The sequence below is a fragment of the Aplidium turbinatum genome, chromosome 6, assembly GCF_918807975.1.
Source record: "Aplidium turbinatum chromosome 6, kaAplTurb1.1, whole genome shotgun sequence".
In the NCBI taxonomy this organism is placed as follows: domain Eukaryota; kingdom Metazoa; phylum Chordata; class Ascidiacea; order Aplousobranchia; family Polyclinidae; genus Aplidium; species Aplidium turbinatum.
The window spans coordinates 1742623-1766348 of record NC_137477.1 but is presented as its reverse complement, the minus strand read 5'-3'; the positions used below and the strand labels follow the sequence as shown (position 1 = coordinate 1766348).

Below are 23726 nucleotides of genomic sequence, written 5' to 3'. Positions count from 1 at the left end.
TTGATTTAATTCGCTCTGCTTTGCTATTTTGCTTAGCATAGAGCACTTTTTGTAGTATTAATAGTTTTCATTGTTATAAAATGTTTTACATTCTCTAGCAGGAAGTTTCTGTCAATCAAACACTTTAGCTGTTGCAGTGAAAATAAGTGTTTAAATATAGTTGACACAATTTGTTTCATCGAAAAAATTACTTTACGAGTTTTTGCGAATGCACGCGATACGAATAAGCATGGGCTCGTGCAAACCTAAAATCCTTACCATAGTAGAAGATATATTAAAAGTCTTAGCATTACATAGAATGTAAATTCATCTCTCCAGTAGCAATGAAAGATAAATAAATAGAAGAAATTAGGCAAAAATGTGTGCAAAATAAAGTGACCTGACAAATGAAAAGTAACCTAAAAACACAAAAAGTGACTTTTGGTAACTTTATAACTTCTTAAATATTGACCCCACAACCATGAAATTTTGGTTCTACATTGCTTCTGTTAATTGGTACAACCAAAAAAAAGTACCTTTAGTGACAAAAAATCGCCCTACAGTAGTTATTAGTATGTATTTTAAACACTAAAAATCCCACGGTTTAGCCTTTGCTTAAAAATATATCTACCACTTGTAAAAATAAAACCAAAGAAAGAGGACATTTGAACACTTTTGAACGTTCTCGGAAGAAAAAAGCTTTTTATCAAAACGGAAGGCGTTCCCTCCACATAGCGAACGTATGGCAATCCTGTGAGCTGAGATTAGACATGCATATTAATACAAACTTTCTCTTACTTCAACATCAAAGATCATTATTTTTATGAAAAAAAAATCAGGGTGTCCAAAACATAAAAACTCAATTCAGGGCTCAGCAAACGTTTCCAAAATGAAACTATTTTCATCCTCTGTGCTAAAGCTAATTTTCCATGTTTAATCGAGTTTGGATTAAGCATGGAATATCTGTTTGGGAGTTTGGCCAAGGATTGGAACATTTGACTTATAAAATCTAGGTATTATTAGGAACATAACATTGTAATTTATATACAGTAATCTGTACAGTACATAAACATGAGATTAGAAACATAAATACAAACTTCTTACTTCAACGACAAGTTGAGCGCCTTTTCTTCTATCAACGCCGAAGCGTTTGGGTTTCCTTTCGCAAGTACAAGTTCTTTCAAAAGTTCTTTGATTTGTAGGAAAGCCCATAGTCTCTCAGTAAAGTTGGCTATCTAAGAATGGAGAAAATGCTTGTTAGTGCACAAATCAGCATAAATATTAAGCTTGATTTGGTAAATATATTAAATAGTCCGGATTAAAGCATGAAAGATAATCACAGTGTGCACGTCAAAATGTCACTGGTAAGAGAAGCGCCGTTTCTAGTTATTTTGGGGTCGCTAATCACAAATGATCACAAATATGGCCATTAAAAGATGCTCCTGTATACCGACTGTTTATCGAAACGACAGTTTATCGAACGACGAAGAACATATGCAATGGAATACTCAGGGGTTAAGGGTTAGGGGTTTGTCACAATCAAGGTGCAAGGTCTCACGACGGGCTGCTTTGTATCTTGACCGAACGTGCTGTTTTAGTTGTGGAATTCTTATGTTATATGTTATTATCGGTTACTGACCTGTAGTGACCTTTGATTGCGAAATCTGTATTATGTGACGCAATTCCAGATCTTTCTACTGCTACGTGCAGATCTAGAAGTTTCTTTAACTTAGTTGTTTACGTGTAGTGCAACGTGACAGAACAATGAGTTCTCATGATGTAACATTACGTAACCTTCTCGAAGTTACTAGACCGAACAACCTTCTATAAATAGTGGTGTAAATTGCGTAATCTGTATTATTATTATTATGAGATTATTATGAGAGTTGTGTTATGAGTTGTAGGTTGTTGTTGTGATAGTGGGTAATAGATGCAGAGATTATTGTTGATGAGAGTTGAAGTGATTGAATACAAGTAAATGAAAATTGGTGCTGATATAAATTGTGTTCGAAATTAGAGTTATTTGAGAAGCCGTTCGTGGAAGTCCTTCAAGAATTTTCATTATCATTTCACTAGTAGAACTATTCGACATTTAATTGACTGCCTTTCCGTAATATCCCATTAAACTACGTCATTGAACGTTTCCAAGTCTCTTTCCTGGTAAGAGATAGAAAGAAATCGTGACAGGGTTAGGGGTTAAGGGTTAGGGGCTAGGGCTAGGGGTCAGGGTTAGGGTTAGGGGCCAGGGTTAAGGGTTAAGGGTTAGGGTTAGGGGTTTGGGTTAGGGGTTTGGGTTAGGGATTTGGGTTAGTGGTTAAGGGTTAGGGGTTAGGGGTTAGGGGTTAAGGGTTAAAGGTTAAGGGTTAGGGGTTAAGGTTAGGTTTTCGATTAACTGTCGTTCGATAAATTGTCGTTCGGTGAACAGTCGTTTCGATAAACAGTCGTTTCGATTAACTGTCGTTCGATTAATTGTCGTTCGATAAACTGTCGTTTCGATTAACTGTCGTTCGATCAATAGTCGTAGTACCATGTATGTCTACTTGGCCTACTTGGCAATCAAAAAATTGAAACAGTGAAGGAATTCATATTTCTAGGCTCAAAAATAAGCTGGGACTCTAATAACTCACCAGAGATAAGGAGAAGAATAGCGCTGGGAAGAAATGCAGTTGTTGGAATGAATAGCATTTGGAAGAGCAAGGATATAAAATTTGAAACAAAAAAAGAAGCTGATCAAAACTATTATATTCCCAATTGCAACTTGCGGATGCGAAACATGGACAATGAACAAAACAGACAGAAGAAAGATTGACACATTTGAATTGTGGTGCTGGAGAAGGTTACTGCGTGTTCCTTGGACAGCCAAAGTAACAAATGAGAAAATTCTTAAACAAATTAAACCGGACATATCCCTAGAAGCTAGAATCGTCAGACAGAAACTCTCATATTTTGGCCACATAATGAGAAGCAAATCAATGGAAAAGACATCATGTTTGGTTTGGTCAGCGGAGGAAAAGGAAGGGGGCGCCCAAAAACAAGATGGCTTGACACAATCGTAAATGACAGTGGTATGGGAGTGCATGAATTAAAGGAGGCTGCGTGGGATCGAGAGATGTGGAGAAAGATGACATATAGAGTGACTGAGAGTCGTAAACGACTGAACGGATGAAGAACTTGGCCTACATCAGTTGCACTGCAATTAGAATTTAGGGAAAATTCTCTACCTCCACTTGCCTTTAATACTTATATACTTTCATATTGTTTCAGATTCAGGTGTTTCTGTTTACGTACTGTGGCAATAGGTAAATTTAATGTTGCATTTGTAGTAGGCCTACATCTTCTGATTTGTGGATTTAGACATTTACCATGAAACCCTCTATATCTGACTCTCGATAGCGATCCTGTGTTAATCATCCAGATAAATTCTGTTACATATGCGGCTTATACATTGTAGTGGGCAACAGACGTCCAGTGACGCGACACATTTCCGAATTGTATGCGAAATATTTTGGAGTCAAAATTGGAGACCGAGACAGAATCTGGGCTCCTCACATCGTTTGTGAAAATTGTTCATCAAAGCTAGCCGCATGGAAAGCAGGACAGAAGAGAAGTTTTTTGCCGACCCCTATGGTGTGGCGTGAACCCTTTAATCTTGCACCTGACTGTTACTTTTGCCTCACGAAACTGTCCCAAGTATTGAATAAGGCAAATCGGGCTGCCATTGAGTATCCCCATGTCCCATTGCAATACGACCTGTGCAGCATTATGCTGATGACCCTGACTTATCCATTCCTCTATATCCAGTGACTGAACGGAGTGATAGTGACTCAAGCATTGCATCAGATTCTCATGCTTCCTTGTCTGACTGCTATGAACCCAGACCACGATGCGACCACCACGAAATCTCATTATCGGAGTTCAACAATTTGGTCAGAGCACTGTTGTCACTGAGACATACAGAGTTACTTGCTTCACGGTTGCAACAGTGGAAACTTACAAATAAAGCTGTCACTGTTCAGGGTGTTCGTAAACGAGAAAGGAGTCCATTGACTTTTTTCTAACAAGGTGATTAATGAAGGGGTCCAGCTGACATTTTGCAATGATGTTATGGGACTAATGGGTGATCTGAAAGGTCATCATGATCCAGAGGACTGGCGACTCTTTATCGACTCTTCTAAGGAAAGTCTCAAAGCAGTACTACTGCATAATAGGATTAGAAAGCCATCAGTCCCTGTTGCATATTCTACAACAGTGAAGGAGTCAACAAAAAGTATGAAAGCTATCTTGCAAGCCATCAAATATGATACATTCCAATGGTACCTGTGGGGAGACTTCAAAGTGTTGAACATGCTGATGGGAATGCAATTGGGGTACACAAAGTACTGTTGTTTCTTATGTCTATGGGACAGTCGGGCCCGACAATACTACTACATTCAACAGGAATGGCCGGCTAGAGCATCATACAACCAAAACACAATATGGTCAACATTCCACTTGTTGATCCAAGAGGAGTCCTTATGCCTCCCTTACATATCAAGCTATAGACCTTATAAAACAGTTTGTTGTTTCCCTGAAAACAGGCGCTATTATCTCTGACTTTACCACGTTTATTTAGAACAGCGCAGCCTAACTCTGGTTATAAGTTATACATTATACAGAATAATACAACCTTTTTAGTTTTTTAAAAACTCTTTTTCTCAAAAATGGTGAAATTCGCGTTTAGCATTGTCGACTTGACCTTAAAACATGTATCTATTGCCAGTGACAAATTTTTTGTCAAAATGTACACACTGTGTAATTTTTAAGACATTTTTTTTTAGATAGAACATCTTGATCACCTAATATATTCTCGTTTGTTGGTGTTATTGAAATCACAAAGAAAGCAAAACACAAAATAGGCACTTTGCCAAAACAAAGCCTGTACTGATATAAAACCAACAAACTGTTGGTCCGGAAGAGGCTTTTCAGTCCGAAGATAAATATTTTCTAAAGACACTCTCAGATTTAATACATTTTTAAAGCGCTTAGTTTGCCATGAAGAGCATTCTATCGAACAGTGTTCAACGTGATGCGATTATGTCAATGTTAAGGAAAATGACGTCACCTGATATTGTGACGTCAAGATACGTGACGTTGCTTGGTTAGGGTCAATCGGGATGTCAAATTCTAAAGCTTCGTTGAGGTAAAAACCAGAAAGCTGAAAAAAAGTAAACAAATTAATCCACCACTCACGAACCATTGTGACAATCCACCACCAATCTATTCAGAACAGAGACCACCACCCCGATCTGCCACTAATCAATGCACTACCACTACCACCACCACAAGCTACCCCAGGATGCATCACTAATCTATCCACTAACACCACCGCGATCCCCTACCAATCCCTACACTACTACGATCTACTACCAATCCCTCCATTACCACGATCCACTACCAAACTCACGTGAGCATTTATCATCACATCGTCTCCTCTATTGAAATTTTCATCCAATCCAACATCCAATAGTTCTTCCTCTTCCTTTATTCTTCCTGCCCAAACTATCTCAGACTTTGAACGTATCGCCTGGAACTTGCTTTGGGTGACGTCAGCGACACGGTTGACTGGGTATTCTATTGAGATGTTTCTTAAAGCAGGCGCAGCAATCTCTTGAAAGAAATCTTCGATCTAAATGTGATAATAAAAAAGATTTAATTAAATAAATATTAAAAATAAGTCGTTAGTGAATCTCCATCAACGCAATGTATGCAGCTGAGTGACAACAATCTTAATAAAAATGACGAGTCACTTATTACAATTAGATTCCACCCGATAGCTCAGTTGGATAAGCGCTCGCCTTTGCCAATGAAGAAACAGCAAAATCAAGTAGCGCTGGTTCGATTCTCGAGGTGTGCGCTTGAATAACGCATTTCCAGAGCAGCTCTTTATTTAGCGGCATCTAATGAGTTAAATAATTTACAAGTAACAATACTTCAGCAACAATGGAAAACTCCACTCTTCCAATTTGGTTGACTGGGATTCAGTGGTTCGAAGCCTCCACAAGTATGCGAGACTATCAGAAATAATCTCTCAAAGGCATTTTCTGCCCAAAAAATAGATTAAATTAATCCAAGCTAAATGTTTTTACCATAAATTTATAATTTTTTTTTGTTTTTTGTCCTTAGAAAAATTTGAATGAGATTATTATTCTATCAACAGAACCAATATGGAAAATTGACAAACTCTGATCTAACAATACGGACCTGTGAAGTGGCGGTCAAGCCATCAAACACCATCCTATAGGTCCCATCCTGGTGGGCAGCAATGGCTTGGAGGAGATCTCGAGCCGCGTCTAGTCCGAACGCAATTGTGTGGATCGCAATCTTGTGGATGTTGTTTCTTTTAATTTGTCTTAAAACTTCTGAAGGACTTTCCCCCCTGCCAGCCAAGAAAGCAAATGTCCAAAAGATATATTAACAAACATATTAAAAGTGAAAGGTAGTGATCTCATGTTTGATTTCTACTGTCGGATATGAGAAGATGAGGTTCTCATTATACTAAGCCTTCGGGACTAAGAAGAGTAGGGTGGCCAGTTCCTTTCTCTCGGTAGTCTTTCTTTTAGCAACTACCTCCACCCAATTTATTACACCTTAAGTAGAGCGGTGTTTTCAACAACTAGCTTAAGCCAGGAGTCGAACTAGGTTATGAGAAGTATGTTCTTATAATTTTGCCTTGACATTTTCTTGAGAGTGAGGCAACCAGTTTCTTTTTCTTGGCTATTTTGTTTTTCAGCAAGTACGTCCACCCAATTTATTACACCCACTCTGTTGAATTACCACTACCAGTTACAGCTTTGAAAAAATGATTGTCCAGCCGTGACTATCGTTTTTACAGCCTCCTGACGTTTTATCAAAAAAATTTGGTGGCCTCTAGTCTACTACAAGTTCAATCACTCACTGGCCATCAGTTAAGAAGACGATGAGGTTTACGTAATCATCTTCAGTTACGACCGTCCTGTCATCTTCGGCATCGCGATCTCGGGATATTTCTAAATAGAATGCAAAATAGCAGTAGTTTTAAAAATAATTTTTAATTTTACAGTTTTTTTGTTTGTCGTATCCAGGCTTACACCCGGTGGTGGAATTTTACAGTAAAATTTTGTATCCATTTAAACCGTTTTCAAGAATGACTTGAATATATAAAAAAGGAGAGAAAGATAAAAACTTTCACTTTGTCTGTTGTGAGAATAGTACGGTAAAAGTATAAACAGTACAAAAAACTAATACCAGAACAAACTGATCTCCACAGAAGACAGGAAGCAGAGAAGGACTAGATCAGTCATCGAATTAACTGCTTCCCGTGTCCTTATTGCGACAGATGCCAAACATGGGAAAATTACGCTTAAACAAAAAACGTTCAATAACAATACTAATCAATACTCAAATAAAATCTTGTGGTTTTACGTAAATATTAAAAAAAGATTACGCCCTATTACAAAGACTTCATTCTCTGATTGCTGGTTCTGACTATAGAGTGACTGCGCTGATGCTTCTGAATCTAACGCTTTTGAATCTGCGCTTCTGAATCTAACGATAGTTTTTTTCTGCAGGCTTCATATTTTTGGTAAATCAAGATTTTATTTTAATTTTACTATAGCCTATGGGTGATTCCATACCAACTCATACCTCTCATATTTTGCTGAAAAGTTGTCACAATACTCTTTATAGGCTACCAAACAAAGAAATTCCAAGTTTTAGATCAATATCTCAAGCGATTCGCCCATGGCGGCCATTTGAATATCCGGCGCTACCCTCGTTTCTGGCTTGTTGAAGTAGCGTATAGCTATTTTTTGCCATTTGTAGAGCCATATAACTTCTATTGTAATTGTGACGGAAAACTAAAAAATTTCTGTACGAGTTTATTACAAACTATGCTACATCTTTCAACAGTAAAAAACAACATCTCTTGATGCAAAAGTGTTAGGTGGGTCATCAATATCTTATGTTTTTGTCCCGTATAAGTGTTTTTTTTTTTAAGTGCATTTAACACCTAAACCAACCAAAATAAAATAAAATGTTTGACTACGAAACTATTTTAATGTAAAGTTTATGTTTTTACAATGTGACATTTTGGTCATTTTTGCCAAATAATTTCAAGTCCAAAACGCACGTAGAGAAAATTTAACAATCAAGAAAATAATGAAAATAAATTTGGTCATTTTGGTCATTTTCATTTTTAAAATAAGTAATTTGCTTGTTTTGTTTGTTTGTCGTATCCAGGCTTACATCCGGCAGTTGAAGATTTAGATTAAGTAGAGATATTGTGACATTGTGTGGAGATATTATTGTATGAAAATCATCAAACTACTTTTGCAAAAGAAATTGTTATCAGTTTGCACAAAAATTCTGCATTTATGTACAGTAAAGTGCTTAACTTGACGTGTAATTAGTGACACACTTGAGGCAACATTTTGGGTTATGAAGACTTGCACTTCTAGTCTGCCAAAGTTTATCAAATCAAAACTGGATATTCGTAGAAGTTTGAGTGACAAGTTTTGGTTTAAAATTGAAGTTACGTTTTAAAATTTTCTTCTTATGACCACAGAAAGATTCCAATATTTTATTTTTTCAAGGTTTATTTTGTGTTGTGTAGTTTTTCAGTGAAATTTTGTAACACATTTCACTTCACATTTTTATAAACAGTGACATAGCTCAATTTAATTGTTAATTAGTTGAATGAACACTGGGTTTATTTCGGAATAGCGAATTGCAATATTTTTTTTTGAGGAACTCAGAAATCATTTCTAACCTTAAATCAATTGCTGTTGAATCCCCGCGTGCCTAATGCTTCGATTTAGTTAATTAAATGGGCTTTAGCGAGCGATGCAAACGAGACATTTTAGAAAAACGGGATAAAAATTTTATATGTTATTTTTATCTGGAAGGAGGGGAGCACATGAACAAGTGCCCCCTGTATCCAGTACTAACCTCCACCACGTGTAAGTCAATCAGCCATGAGTAGCTATTGTTCACAAGAGTTAAATATAGCCTATATTGAATATAGCAGTAAATACGGTATTGTGTATAATACCACAAATAGAAAAAAAAAATTAAACTGTCGATTGCATAAAAATAAGAGCATGCAGAAGGAAACTGATTGCAGATTTAGAATCAACATTCCCAAATCATACAGAATGCGTTGAAAAATCTCATGCAACAAAAAATGAAAAAACAATTGTTGACCTGTTAACCTGTTGCTCAAGCGCACACGCTGAGAGTCGAACCAGCGCTGCTTGACCTTGGAATTTCTTCGTTTAATCAACGTTTTCAAAATAAAAGGTGAAATATTTACAGGAATGTTGGTTAAAAAAATGTTTAGGTCCAATAAATTAGAAGCAAAAATTTCTGTTGAAAAAATTGCTTGAACCATTAATTTCAAAGCAATGAAGCTGATAGTCATGAAAATCTGGTGGGCAATTAAATGCTGTGGTGCAGTTGGTCACTGAAATTGCTCTACTGGCATACATATTTACAGTGTATTATAGTTTCATGTCAAATTTGGAAAATATGTCTGAGGATTATAGTCAACCATTTCATCAATATACTCAGGAAATGGACAAGAAATACCAAGAAAGATGGGATGAGATTATAATAACAAATATTTTTGGACCTTGATTCGAAATGGCAGTCAGAACTCCAAAACACTTTTTTATTTAAATTTCCATTTTCATATGTTCTGTTATTGAGTGTGTGCTGCAAAATGAAATGTTTGCTTTCATGTGCAACCTTGCAATGCGGATCTGATAGTATTCTCTTAATTGAACTGTTATTTCAAGTTTCTCACATACGAACATCATAAATTTGAAATACCAAGGTTTTTCCCGCCCAGTGTTATTGAAAACCTCAATCAAGAAAGGAAAGCAGCAATTCAATATGACAATGTAATATATTTTACCTGTGAAATTCTTTGTGTTTGGGATTCCAACTTCAGCAAAATGACGATTAAATGCATCAAAACTAGCTGCAAAGGCAGGAATAATTCTCGTACCACCTCCAGAGCTGACTAATGACACGCTTTTTAAAGCTGTTTTAACGTTTTGTGGAGTGGCTCTCTTCAATGTTCCCCTGCTGGTTGCATGGTCAAAGAATATGACATCAAAAAAATCCTAAAACAATAAACAAAACTAAGCAGGGTAAACGGTGAAATGATAAAATTACATCGAATTGTCTCGTTATCACTTCATTTATCAATATCGTAATAATTGAAAGCAATACCGCGCACGTAATAATCATCATTGTTACTGCATTTTCAACACTCATTCCGATGGTTGATCGTTGATTGTTTCGATCTTAAAAAGAGAGGGTAGTTTGCACTCAAGATGTCAGTAAAGTATTGGCTGAGGCTGTAAAGTCAACTTTCAATGCTTTTATTTTCGTAGGCTACTTGTCTTTATCAAGTTCAAATGTCTCACACTTTTTTCATCTTTCTTTATCAAGTCGGTTACCGGTGGTTGGTTTCAACTGGAAACTTAATTCATATTCTAATCCAGACTTTTACATTGGACGGGCTGCTATCAATTATATAGGTTTCGCATGTTTGCCGCGGCAAAAGTCTTAAAGGTGACTTTACAACAAAAGTGTATGGGAAGGTTAGTTTTTAGGGCGCAAATGAATTCTTGCCCAAATACCATCATTTTTGCCTCAATAATTTTTGCGACAAATCATACACCACCCAAGCATTGAGCAAATCAGTCCATTACTTCAACAGGTCAAAAATTAATTTTGAAATTTTACAAACTAAACATCCAGTGAGACAACTTGACATGTTCGAACTTTGTATATATTTACTGCTTTTATTTTTATTATCCCACAATTTTGAACAACTAAGAAAGAAAACTAAACAGAAATTTAAAATTTTGTGCCCAAACATTTAGAAAATTTGCATTCATCTCAAAAGGTTAAAAAACATTTTTGAAATTTTGCAATCTAAAACACAAAGTTTCAGCTTAACGTTTAGCCTATAAACTTTGTACATATCTGATGCTCAACTTTATTCTTATTAAGCCACAATTTTGATCATTTAAGAAAGAAAGATATACAGAGGTAGTTTTGTCCTCAATTGTTCAGCATATCTCTCCAAAATCTCACGAAACTTAAAACTGTTTTTAAAATCATACAAATTAAAGCATTTAAAAAAAATTACATGAGGCTGTTAACCAGGCATTCAGTTAAATAGCATGATAGCCCCTGGTGCAAACATGGTCCTGTGTTTTGGTGTGCTAGACAGGTAATCATTACCTGATATAGTCCCCAAAAGAAGTCAGTCGTGTCTGACGTCGAAACAAACGCAGATTGTCACCTTATTGATTTTGTTCTCAGGTTAGTTTGCAACAGTAAAAGTAGGCAGACAATCATGCTATTGCACAGTTTTAATTGAATATGCTAGCTTTACAGCTATCTAATTTGATTGTAAGACATAATCGTGACCATGTAAGTGTTCTAAAATTTCTTGCTCAAATTTTTATTATACTTGCCGAAATCCTGAACAAATAGTAAGCCTATGCTTTGCAATAGATAACAGAGCAACAGATAGACCTAAAATATATCCAACTAAAAGTTTTTCAAATAATTTGTATTATGGCATTTTCTAACACAACATGGGAATATTATGACCGAAGACATCGGGGACACGTTTTAGTCAATACTTTAAGTGCTGCACTTACATCACTCCATCCCTGCTGTTGTCGTGAACATCGGTTTCTATATTGCAGCAGTTCACTTGAACAAAATAAACAAAAATACCTTAAGCCTAAAAAAAGCTTCATTCACTTCGTTTCAACTTGAACGCTTAACCGTATCTGTCACTGCTTTCTTTTGGCGGCAAGAGTTACTGGACAAGACCATCATGTCTAGGTCTCTCTTATTGCTAATTACTCCGTCGACTTATATCAAATAACAACGGGAAAAAGTATGCCGCTGGTCAAAAGCCTTATCTATCACTTCAATCAATTTATTTCGCAAAATATATTCGTGATTGTGTATTTTAGGTAGAAAAGGTGATAAAGACTCGGTTTTTGACCTATTTTCGCCATTTCTTGGTCAAATTTTTCAGTTGACATTTCATTTTGAAAGTCTTCTTGCATTAAACACAGAATTGCATCAATTTTGTTTTTCCGTTTCTGTGCAAACAGTATTACATGCACTTTTTGCACTACAAAGCAATTTGCGCCAATAACGAATTACCTTCCTAATTATTGTCTGCCAGCAAAGAATGACTCATATTGCGTCAGAGACTGACTCCCTACCCAGACAGCAAAATCGACGTTGAATCAATGTAAAAAGACGGATTTTGCTGCCTGGGATTTTAGCGCCGTCGCGTTAACACAGAATGAAACCGCACGCTAATAGTAAACTGTCAATCAAGCTATTGAATAAACCCGAAATTTTCCTGCATTTCATACCTGGCTGTGACAAAAGGTTTATTGTGAACTTCACAATTATCTGATACCAACATAATCGGGATTAAAATTTGGGGCAAGAAAAAAAAGTAAAAGTCAAGGAATCTCAGGTTTCTAGCGTCACTGCTTCTATGTGAAATTGCTGAATTAGCAGAGGGCGAGACCGGTCTACGCCAGTAACAAATACGGTTAAGAAGCCATTGTAATAAATGGATTAAGCTTATGTAATCCACCGAACGATTTTCCAAAATAGAAGATAATCGTATCTTACTACTCCATCCAAGCTTTTTAAAATTGTTTGCATGGCTTCCTTGACTTGATTCATCTTTATGTATCCCATTGATCCGGACTTGTCAATGATGAACATCACTTTCTTGGGAGCAGGAGCAAGGAAAAGAGGAGTGTAAAAGTGAGCAAAGTAGCTGAAAAAATAAAATATTAACAACCAAAGTCGAAGGCGAGATAAAACAAATAGGGAAAGCTAGGAAACAATGGAACAAATAGAAAACAATTTAACTTTCAAAATAAATCAAATACATCAATAAATGCACTAAAACATTAAAAGGGTGCCTTACAATAAATAAACCTCAACTATACTCTGGTAGATGTTGCACTGTCAAACCAAAAGAATTTTCCACGTGAACAAGATGGATTGGACTAGGCTTTGTCATACCTTTCTTTTATCAACTGGTTGGTTTTAGAAATTGTTAATTGATTGTTAATTTATTGATTGTGGGAATCTTTATCTTAAAACAAAGAAAGTCCGATTATAAGATTATTCCTGGCAGTTTCGCATACTTGTAGAGGCTTTAAACCATTGACGCAGGCCCGGTCACCGAGTTTAACAGATTGTTGTTGAATGTTATTGTTTATAATTATTCCATCCACCAGGTTTCTCTGAATGAAAAGCTGTGTTTGAATGCGTGCGATCAGGCAAACGGTGATCCATGGCTTACAACGTCAGCACTAGAGCAGATAAGATGATGTTCTAAGTACGATGATCTTTTTTGGTGTGATACGTGGGTGTTGCAGTCAATCGGGGAAAATTGTTTTCCACGGTACGCCTTGTCTATCCACGAATCTTACTGGAAACATTAATTTGTCCCAACTGGCTCCAACTTCCACCAAGAACGTGTGATTCCCTGGTTCCTTTATCTCTTGTGATTATGAGGGCATAGTCGAGGATGTGCCATTGTTTAGAGCGAGGGTGTTTCCAGGCAGTCTTACGACGGTGAGGTATTTGGGAAAGAGCTTGCAACAATTATTTGTTCTTTTTATCACAAAGACCCAGCAGAATTTCTCCGTTTGCATTGCATTTCCCAATACCATCATGGCCTATGACATCCTTCTACAAATGATGGTCCCTCCAAACTCTGGCACTGAAGTCACCAAACACAACAAGATCGTCTAGTTCTGGCACTCTCGTGATAGCATGTGTGAGCTGATTATGGAAAAAGATATTTATTTTTTGATGTAGACTGGAACGTATAGGTTGAAGTTGAAGTATGGCAGCGTTTCTTTGTGACTGCAATTTTAATCGTCATCATTTGGTTCTACTGTATCATGTTATATGGTATTTCGTACAACCAATTATGGAAGCCAAGAAGGCTGTTGGTGAATGCCATGGAACACTCAAATTCCAAGTAACTACACTTACCATGTCTGTGCAAGTTAAGGCACAGAGCTCAGTAAAAGTTAATGCAAAGAGTTTAGAAAGCCGCGCTATAGTGATTCTGTTGATTGTCGAGCAGCACCAAAGCAAAACTAAAGAACTCTGAATGCAAACTATATTTGCAATTGTGGTCATTAGTAGAGAGTTTTTTCTAAACTACTTCTACAATGAAAATTTTTTTATTGCAGTAATGAAAATATTTTTAGGTTGAGTGAGAAGAAACTGTAGCAAATCATGGCAGCTAGAGTTTGATAATCCCAATTAAAATGCTTGTAAATGATGGGAATCACGCAAGTTGAAGTTTTATTACAAGTCCAATATAATGGCCTACTTTGTTAACATTAGAAGCTTTATAGTAACTTTAACACAGAATCTCCCACATTAACAAATATTTATGCACTTGTAGCTCCCTCGAGCTTTGCACACGTTCGCTTTCACGTTTTCTGACGTCACTCATTCTTGCATCGCTTCAAGATTCTGGAATCCGAAACCACCGCGGGCTCACGGTTCATTTCTGCGGTTCTTGAGGCATTCTTGTCTCTCATCATAATATTTAGGATAAAATTCTACACAATGCTTGATTGTTTTCTCACATTGCGTTATATAGCCTACGCAGTTTTGCGGTTTCCTTACATTGTGCGTTTGTGATTAGTGATTACAACGCCCCAAGCGACACACCTCTTGATCAAGAACTAGGATTCTTTGCAGCAACAACCATGGTGTGTCAGTACTTTTTGACTTCTATTATTACTACTGTTAACTAGTTCTAGTGCGGGTTTCTGTTGATCTTAGCTGTTATTTGGTGCCCACTTTTGAGAACGGTTTATGTTAGATGTTAGGTTGGCCGACTCTTACTTTGCTTTTTGTTCTCTGGATTTCGTTCCATATGCTGATAGTGTGTCTGCTGGGTACCCGGACATTATTTTTGCCGAATAACATTTTGCCGAATGGACATTTTGCCGAAACTCATTTTGCCGAAAGGACTAATTGCCGAAAGGATTAAATGCCGATTGGACAAATTGCTGAAATTATACAAATGTATTATATGTATTATCATAACCGGCAATTAGTCCATTCGGCAATTAGTTCTTTCGACAAAATGTTTTTCGGCAAAATGGGGTTCGGCAAAATGTCTTTCAGTAAAATGTCCGCGCACGGTCTGCTGTACTGCTTCGCCTTCATGCCTACATTCAAAAATAAACCAGACGTGGAAGACCGTGTGTCCTGATCACCCCTCGCCACCATCGTAGTCAGGGGTGTCGTCGTCACTCTGACGCTATGCATGAGTGGGCGTTTCAATCTACGACACGTCTTCTATACACAACAACATTCTCACCTGATGGTTTTCAATGTTTATTCACATCATCCAAAGGTTGTCGCTGCATTTTAGTCTGAATATTTGTTGTCATATAAGTTATTTCAACAAAATTTTTAAAGCAAAAACGCGGTTTAACAATTCTGGTGATAGCACTCAACAATTTTGTATGTCGTGCAAGGCCTGGTGTGTTGCGCTTAAAATGGCTTCGCCCGTGGTAGGATTTCTTTGCCTGCGTTGCTCTTCTTTGCTATGAGCTAAACGCATTAAGATGTGTTCCCCTCACGACCATCAGCATTCTTGATAACGTACCATGGCCGATCTTCATAGCAAGTGTCTATTTATACAAATCTTGAAAATATCAGCTAAAGCAGCTAAATGGGATAATAAAGCTATTGCCTGAATAGGTTATTGTTTTTATTTTTGTTTTGAGCTTTTTTTTTTTATTTGAATTTTATCTTAAATTTTTCTTAAGGTGTTGCGACCGTACCAAGTTTCTTTCAACTTAATAACTTATTTCAGTCACAAGCACGTTTTAACGTTTGCGTTTTGGCGCTTCTACCTTTCTATAAACCTTTGCTATATTGACTTGCACTGTTTTCGCTGTGATGGACAGAAATAAATATAACTGAACTGAACTGATTGAAAGCTATATGAACATTTCATGTATTAACACATTTTGGGATAGATTTACTGATGTGATTACTGATTGTTCATGGTCGAGAACAATGGCGCATTGTATCCAACCCTCCAGACGAGGAAGGAACAAAATGATGATGATTACTGATGTGAAATGTAAGCTATATGCAATAGAGTGCTACAGTGTTTATGACCTCACCCATTTGCCACTGTGACGTCACCATACACCTTTGTCCTCAATACATCATAGAGTATTGAGAATGCGTTGGACGACCTAAAAGCGTTTTGTTGAGCCGGAACAGGATTGTATTGGACGTGAGCTGATCTTCTTCTGTTTCTAAAAAAGTAAACACTTGATAGGAATTGTCATGGAACTGGTACAAATTAAAGTTAAAACTTCAAAATGTATGATGTATTTTCTGCAATGTATTCATGGAACTGAATTAACTAGTTATTACATACTCGAAGGTAACAGTGGTGCCAGCTGGATGGCGTGATGTATCTGATGTAATTTTATCAAAGTAAGGAATGGTGATGTAATCTATCTCTTCCTGCTCTTCTATATGAACAGAAACCTTCAGTTTCTTCACCAGCTGGTTTGGATTCAAGGCGATGGTGTACTTGTAACTTCCTTTCGACTGCAACAACACAAGATGATGTTTTTCTACATCAAGCTGGTTTCCCGCGCATTTCTCGTTTCACAAGATTAACTTTAAAATCGAATCATAAATCACAATCAATCTTATGATAGGCTACTTAATGGTACAAACACTTTCAACCAACTTTACGCACAAAATAGTTGTTTGATTTCACAATGTAGATAGTAACGACCTGTTTTAGCCTGATGCTGCGAGTTCGCTGTGGTAATAGCGAATTGTACTAGCTTTCGGAACACAGTTTCCCAGTCAGGCTAAAACAGATCGTTAATATCTACATTGTGAAGTAAGCAACGATCATGCTGTTAAAGCGAAACTCCATCTATTGCATGGTTGTTTAATTTGGATAGAACAATTACCATAATTTGATAGCAAATCCAAAAATTTTAAATTTTGCATCCAATTGTATGAGCCTAAGTTAGTACTTCTAACTCTCTACAAGTGAGCAAAACTACCAGGAATAAAGTGTTTTAGAGTGAAAGTAGGCATGCACTTCACTAGACATAAAATCTTTCATAATACATCAGGTAGGCCTACAAGCAGAAATATTAAGTATATTGACAAACCCTTCCAAGCAGTTGTTGATAAGTGAGTTTGAAGGTAACTTCCTTTCCAGGTCCAACAAACAGGCTGGTTTTGAAAACACGTGTTGATGACTCACGAGCTGCCACGTGACCTGTAGTTTCCCCGCGCATTTTAGCCTGAAGAATGAAGAGGAACAGGATTTGAATTTCGTACGATTTATAAACCTAATAAACGCAATCACAAGTACATAAATCAAATTAGAATTCATGTACGTACATCAAAATTGAAAGAGTAGGATACTTAGCAACACCAGGGTATGCGTGGACGTCGCTATAATACATCTGGACTGGAAACCAAATGCCAAATTTAAGAAATTGGCATTAAAAGTGCTAGTGGCAAACCTTTCAGGCCTCATTTTGCATGCCAGCGTTTGGCTTCCAGTCCAGATGCTATTATAGCAAAGCCACGGCGTATGCATCTCAATGGAAAATAGCTTGAAGCTATTTTGGTATGTGATCTCAGCTTTAACACATTTAAAACCAGCTCAGTAGCCGAGTGGTTTCGCCTTCGGCTCTGGTACTGTTAGATCTGAGATCGATTCCAGGTCGGGTCATATCGAAAACTCTGAAAACGGCAGCGATTGTGTTCTTTCTTGCATAACGCAGTGAGAATAAGTCGGGGGTAATAATGTGACGACATTGTAAATCAGATGTAAAATTAAAAATGAGCCCTGTCGCTAAAAGACCACAGCAGTTGTAAAACGACAATAAATAAAGCCATAACATTATTATTATTATCACATTTGAAACAGTTACTGTACGATAGCAAAGCTTTACAGTGAGACGAGTGGTTGTAATGAAATTTTGCAGATAATAACTTGCTATTTGTAATTTTGTTAGCGAGGTGATTTTTTTAATCATAGACAAATAAAACCTAACAAGCAGACGGCATTAAGCGTAATGTGATTTTGCCTCTCCTCTGCCTTGCCGTTTAATTCTTATGTGTTTCTTTTTTTGATTTTTGTGTAGGCCTATGCAGATCAGTTCTGTAATTTCAATTTATGAAGAGCATCAATCAGTTGGTTAGCCTAGCCTACTTGAAAAGGGCTAACGAAAGTATGGCCGTAAACGTTTGTAATTTTTAGTTTATTTTCATGTTATTATGTTAAATGTCGTCTGGTTGTTAGTTTTATTTGTCCATTTGTAGTTTCACATTTACTTTTATAAACAAATATTTTTGGTGCAACTTTTTAAATTTTGCAGCATCATATGAAATGACCTGTAGGCTACAGGGCATCACTGCAACACCCTGGATTTATTGTGCAAAATTTTATCAAAAATGGAGAACTGTGACTACAACAGTAAAAAACGTCAAGATTCATTTCAGCTGAACTGCCACGATTCTGTGCCCAGTTGAAAATCAAAAAAAAATCTGTAATAGGCCAATAGGTGAAGAGTTTCAGAGCTACAGGCTCAGCGCTAAAGCAAAAGCAATCTTTATTTTAATCTCTGTTAAGATGTAGGCTAGTCCTTGACAGATTAAAATTAAGTTTTGAGTTCATAATAAACACATCATTTCATTATTTTCAAACTTTCATGTATACCTACCTTAAATATATAAATCATCCTGCATTTTTCATCAGCTTGAACGTAACGTAACTTTAACGTAACCTAAGTCCAAAAAATGTCAAGATTCTACAGTGACTCTACACGTCAGATCGTACAACGAATTAATTTTTACCCCAGTGAATTACATAACCACCGATACGCCAACCCAGCTGCACTTGCTGTAGACAGCATCCAATAGTTGTACTATTCATTTTCAGATAGTTTTCTACCATTATTATTACACAACAAGCTGATTTATTTTAGGTGATCTGCTGTTAACTTACTTTCCAGCACTGTTGAATACTTCCATCTAATTTCAATACTCTCTGGGTATTGAAGCAAACTTAAAGAACTCTTGATCGAACAAAAAAGCAATCGTGACTTTAATAATATTGATTAACTCAAGAAGATCCAACGTGAGCATTTGCTGTTTTATCTATGAAAGCGATGTCATACAATTGAAAGACCTGCTAGTCGTTTGAGCATGCCACTAAGATTCATTTAACATAAAATCAATTTGGCAATCTCTTTTACTTTTTCGAAGATTTTTTTTGCCTTCTCTTTCTCCTCTACTATTCCAACGACTGTGACGTCATCCAAAGTCATAGTAAGCTCTGTGATGAATGCATCAATTGGAAGCAAAACATCGAATTTGGCTTCTAGTCCTACGTCAGCGTAATTGGTCATCACTGACGTCACAACAGTCTCAGCAAATCTAAAACAAAACAAAAATATGCAGGCTATATCTTGTAAGACGACAAACATTCACGTACAGGAGAGGACAAGCATCTACATCCAGGAGAAGAGAATTGTCTACATCCGGGAGAGGACAAGTATCTACATCCGGGAGGGCAACACTTTAAAAACGCTATCGATTCAGTACTTTCAAGCCCAGTGAAAACAACTTAAAATGATATAATCTGGTTACAACATAAATATAATACGGCTTCCAAAAATATTATCGCTAAATCATCTTATCTGTAGTATGGCAGCATTGAATCAACCTTACCATTACTATTTTATCTGTCGTATGGCAGCATTGAATCAACCTTACCATTACTATTTTATCTGTCGTATGGCAGCATTGAATCAACCTTACCATTACTATTTTATCTGTAGTATGGCAGCATTGAATCAACCTTACCATTACTATTTTAACTACAACAATAATCTCTAAAAACGTTGTCAAGTTTATGTTGATATATGACGTGACTGATGACGCTACCTTGAATTTATTGTTCCATCGATTGTGAGGGAATCAATGCGAGGATTCGATGGCTTCTCGACAACAATATTGCAACTTGTTTGTTGTAACGATCCAGGTAGGGATCCGCGCACTATCAAATCATCAAAATTGTTTTCACGACAAAAATTACATCAGGGTATAAACAAAATGCATTGTTTTGGTGGGATAAATTGTGTCAATATGCGTAGTCCCGCGGTGGGCTACATTTTTGTTCTAGAATAGGTGACTTATTTTATTGCGTATTTCTGTCATGGTGTTTCGGCGATTACTAACCGATATAATCTTTTATTGTGAAATCTGCTTCTAGAAAGTTTCTGTGTACGTGACATTCTGGAAAGTTCGTTTACTTTTTGACCAGAAGAATGAATTTTTGTGATGTAATATTACCCTAGTCTCTGGAAGCTTCTAGTCCAAGCACACTAGTTATAAATAGTCGCGTAATTTGATTTTTATTATTAGAGTTGCTATTAAAGTTGTGTTCAGAGTTGTGTATTATTGGGATCAGAAATGTAATGAAAAGTATATTGACGACGATTGTAGAGTTCTAACCGATACTGAATAGACTGTAAAAGTGGAAATTATCGCCGATTGTAAAGTTGGTGTTGCAAGTAACAGCCTATATTTAGTTTGAAATCGACGAAGACGTTTGCTGTTCAGAATTTGATTACTTCATGTGCTGGAACTGGTGAACTATTTGTCAGTTTAAGAATTTTCATCTACCATCTCACAAGTAGAACTACAGTCAAACTTCGATACTATGCCACCCTTCGGGACCAAGAGAAAGTGGCATAGTAGCGAGGGTGGCATAGTAGCGAGAGTTTGTAAAAACAGCCTTGTGACGTGACCATGTAATGCCACGTTGTGTTGCACGATTATAATTGTACGAGGAAATCCAATCTGAGCCAGATGATGTTATTTTCTGCTCGAGATCTGGGAAGCGCTGCCTGCCGAGGAAAAGATGCACGAGAACAAAGAGATCGAGCTGTCTAACTTTCTTGAAGCTGATGAGCGCCTTGAGACTGGTGCGTCTTTAACACTGGATGTGATTGCGGAGGAGATGTTGCGCAGCGAAGAGCCGGTTGAAAGCGAAGATGATGAGATAACTGTTGAGGAGGAAATCGTTTCGGTCGAGGAAGCCTAGCGGGCATGGAGCACTGCCCAGAGGTTCATGCAGCAGAAAAGCGGGAAGCCAAGTGTGATGCAAGCATGCGATCGGCTAGACGACGAGGTGTACGAAATTCACCGAAAGAACATGCGCCAGCTGACGATTTCTCATAGTTTTGGGCTGAGCTACAGTAGATAACTTGAGAGAATACATTACATGCACATACATATACTTTTGCCGTTTTACAACCGTTTATTCGTTTCGTTCGTACCGTTAATTGTTTCGTTCATACAGTAATACTGTACTCTCATGTGGCATAGAAGCGAGGGTAAGGGGTGGCATAGTAAATATATTTTCTATTGAATTTAGCTGGTGACGATCAAAAGTGGTATAGTAACGAGGGTGGCATAATAGCAAGGTGACATAGTATCGAAGTTTGACTGTATTCGACCATTCATTTGACTTTTTAACGTTTGATATCCCTATAAACTATGTCATCAATCTTTTCAAAAGTCTTTTTGCGTGTAAGGACTAGAAAGAATTGTGACAAATTGTAACTGCTAAGAATCCTCACAATTAATCTGTCATCTTAGATATTTACTTCCAAACTGCTCAGTGTCAGTGTGACATACACCACAAGTGCCTGAGAATAACATGGTTTTACAGATCATTGAACTGTTTATTTGATGCAAATCCTCACCACCGAAGTAGAGAGAGCTGGTTATTCCTTCTGCGGAAATGATACCAGCTCTCGTTGACAATGGAAACACTCTTGTCTCATTGGAATGCACCTGGAATACTTCATGCGTAGGGTTGGTAAAAAAAGCAATGTCTGATGAGTCCACAGTAAAAGTATCCTGGAAGACATGGAGAATTTATAAACACAAATAGTTAATGATTAGGTTACCTATGGAGACGCTTATCAGACGACAATTAATCTGGGGCTTCACCTTAATTGCTACTTTATTTTTTTATGGTCTACTGAGATACCACGTCATTTACCCGTTTAAAAATTATAAACTTCATTTTCTTGCCGTGCTGGGATTGATTCGTAATCCATAAACGCATCCAGTGACGTGGTTTCAAGATAATGCAACTTAGCTTATTGACATCGGCCATTTTGTTGCATCCAGACTTACTTCTAGTTGTTGAAGAATCCCATAAAGTGGACGAATAAACAAGAAAGACATATTCTAGTTTACATTCAAAGACACGTAGTGTTTACATTAAATTACATTTTGTCCATGATTACGTATGATGACGCTGAATGTTGTTTGCACTTCCCTTTGAATGATGACGTCATGAGGCTCGCACGTAAGAGTGACGTGGGATGGTCTTATTGGCTGAGGAATTACACGAGTAAAGCGGTTACCTAGAAGTATATGCAAAGAATGGTCAAATTGTTTATATCAATTTATGGCAAAACATCTTGTGATCGTCACGTGCTATAAATCTTCGTGTTCTTGGAAATGCAGTAAAATTCCTGTCAACAACAAATTGTTGTCGAACTACTTTACTTCACAACAAACTACTTAATAACTCTTTGGTGAGTAAACTTCTAGTAGTATGAAACAGCCCAACATGTGAGTAGATAAGACAGAGTTGCTTTTAACCCTTTGAAGGTTGGGGGGGGGGGCTGTCAATTCAACTTTTTTGTATCAACAGTTGTATCTCTAAAACCACTGAGGCTGCGACTACGAGATTTCTTGACTATTCCTAACTTTTATTCTTGTTAGTCGTTTCCAGGCTTACACCTGGTGGTTGAAGATTTAGATTAAGTGGACGGGAAGGCAAGGAAGCCAATCTTCATGTCCACCTTCAGGCATGCCTTTTAGTGTCCTGCCAAAGACACAACCGCACGCTCTTGAGCGGTGTCGAACCGGCGCCCTTTCGATTGCCGTTCCAGGGCTCTCACCACTCGGCTATGCAGCCGACTTTTATTCACCTTTATTGAGCTGAAATTTTGAGCGCATAAAGGGTATAAATTGAGAGATATAAGGCATTTCTCAGCACATCCTCTGAAATATTTCACATTCTATAGTTCAAAATTTCCCCCCCAGCTGGATGAAAGCAATTAATTTGGCCTATTTGATTAATCCTAACTGTTTCACAGCGTGAAGGGAATTGGCTGTATGTAAAATTATGTAAAAAAAAAATTTAATCACAACATTGCAATGCATGTTCTTCATTACTCTACCAAAAAATAACGTGTAAACTCACGCTACAATTACAGTCATAAGTCATCTCAACATTTCAACGTATATGAGCAGTTCTAAAATTCACATAGTTTTAATTTTCGGATATGCTCAGCGTGAATAATTTTACAAAATGAATCCCAAATTTTGAAACCGTACCTTAAAAAATAACAGCGATATCACTCCTAAAACATAGGAAGAATCGACAGCATCCCCAAACTGAACAAGACTCCAGGAGCCCAACCTTCTAAGGGTTAAGTTCCTTGTAAAGCATTAGGCTAATTAGACCTTCTTCGTTTTAACTGCTTTGTATAAACCAAGCATTCAGCCCAAGTTGTTTTTCGTTTGTGTGA

The 23726-nt window shown here is 37.1% G+C and overlaps 1 protein-coding gene across 3 annotated transcripts in view; it reads right to left on the bottom strand.

Annotated features, from left to right (window-relative positions):
• LOC145772086 (inter-alpha-trypsin inhibitor heavy chain H3-like) overlaps nucleotides 1-23726 on the bottom strand; it is an 82778-nt gene that overhangs the window by 6208 nt on the left and 52844 nt on the right. The window contains exons 8-21 of one of the 3 annotated variants that reach the window (XM_082583908.1): nucleotides 22414-22550; nucleotides 21879-22035; nucleotides 20053-20164; nucleotides 19362-19542; nucleotides 17262-17396; nucleotides 16502-16677; nucleotides 16239-16376; nucleotides 12685-12835; nucleotides 9911-10121; nucleotides 6914-7004; nucleotides 6220-6394; nucleotides 5423-5644; nucleotides 5081-5173; nucleotides 1084-1214 (exon numbers count right to left, since the gene is read on the bottom strand). The exons of 1 other annotated variant lie outside the window; for it this stretch is intronic. In XM_082583908.1, coding sequence (XP_082440034.1) covers nucleotides 1084-1214; nucleotides 5081-5173; nucleotides 5423-5644; nucleotides 6220-6394; nucleotides 6914-7004; nucleotides 9911-10121; nucleotides 12685-12835; nucleotides 16239-16376; nucleotides 16502-16677; nucleotides 17262-17396; nucleotides 19362-19542; nucleotides 20053-20164; nucleotides 21879-22035; nucleotides 22414-22550 — 2110 coding nt within the window. The remainder of the gene's footprint in view (nucleotides 1-1083; nucleotides 1215-5080; nucleotides 5174-5422; nucleotides 5645-6219; nucleotides 6395-6913; nucleotides 7005-9910; nucleotides 10122-12684; nucleotides 12836-16238; nucleotides 16377-16501; nucleotides 16678-17261; nucleotides 17397-19361; nucleotides 19543-20052; nucleotides 20165-21878; nucleotides 22036-22413; nucleotides 22551-23726) is intronic. One more of the 3 variants, XM_082583907.1, reaches the window with a different exon arrangement.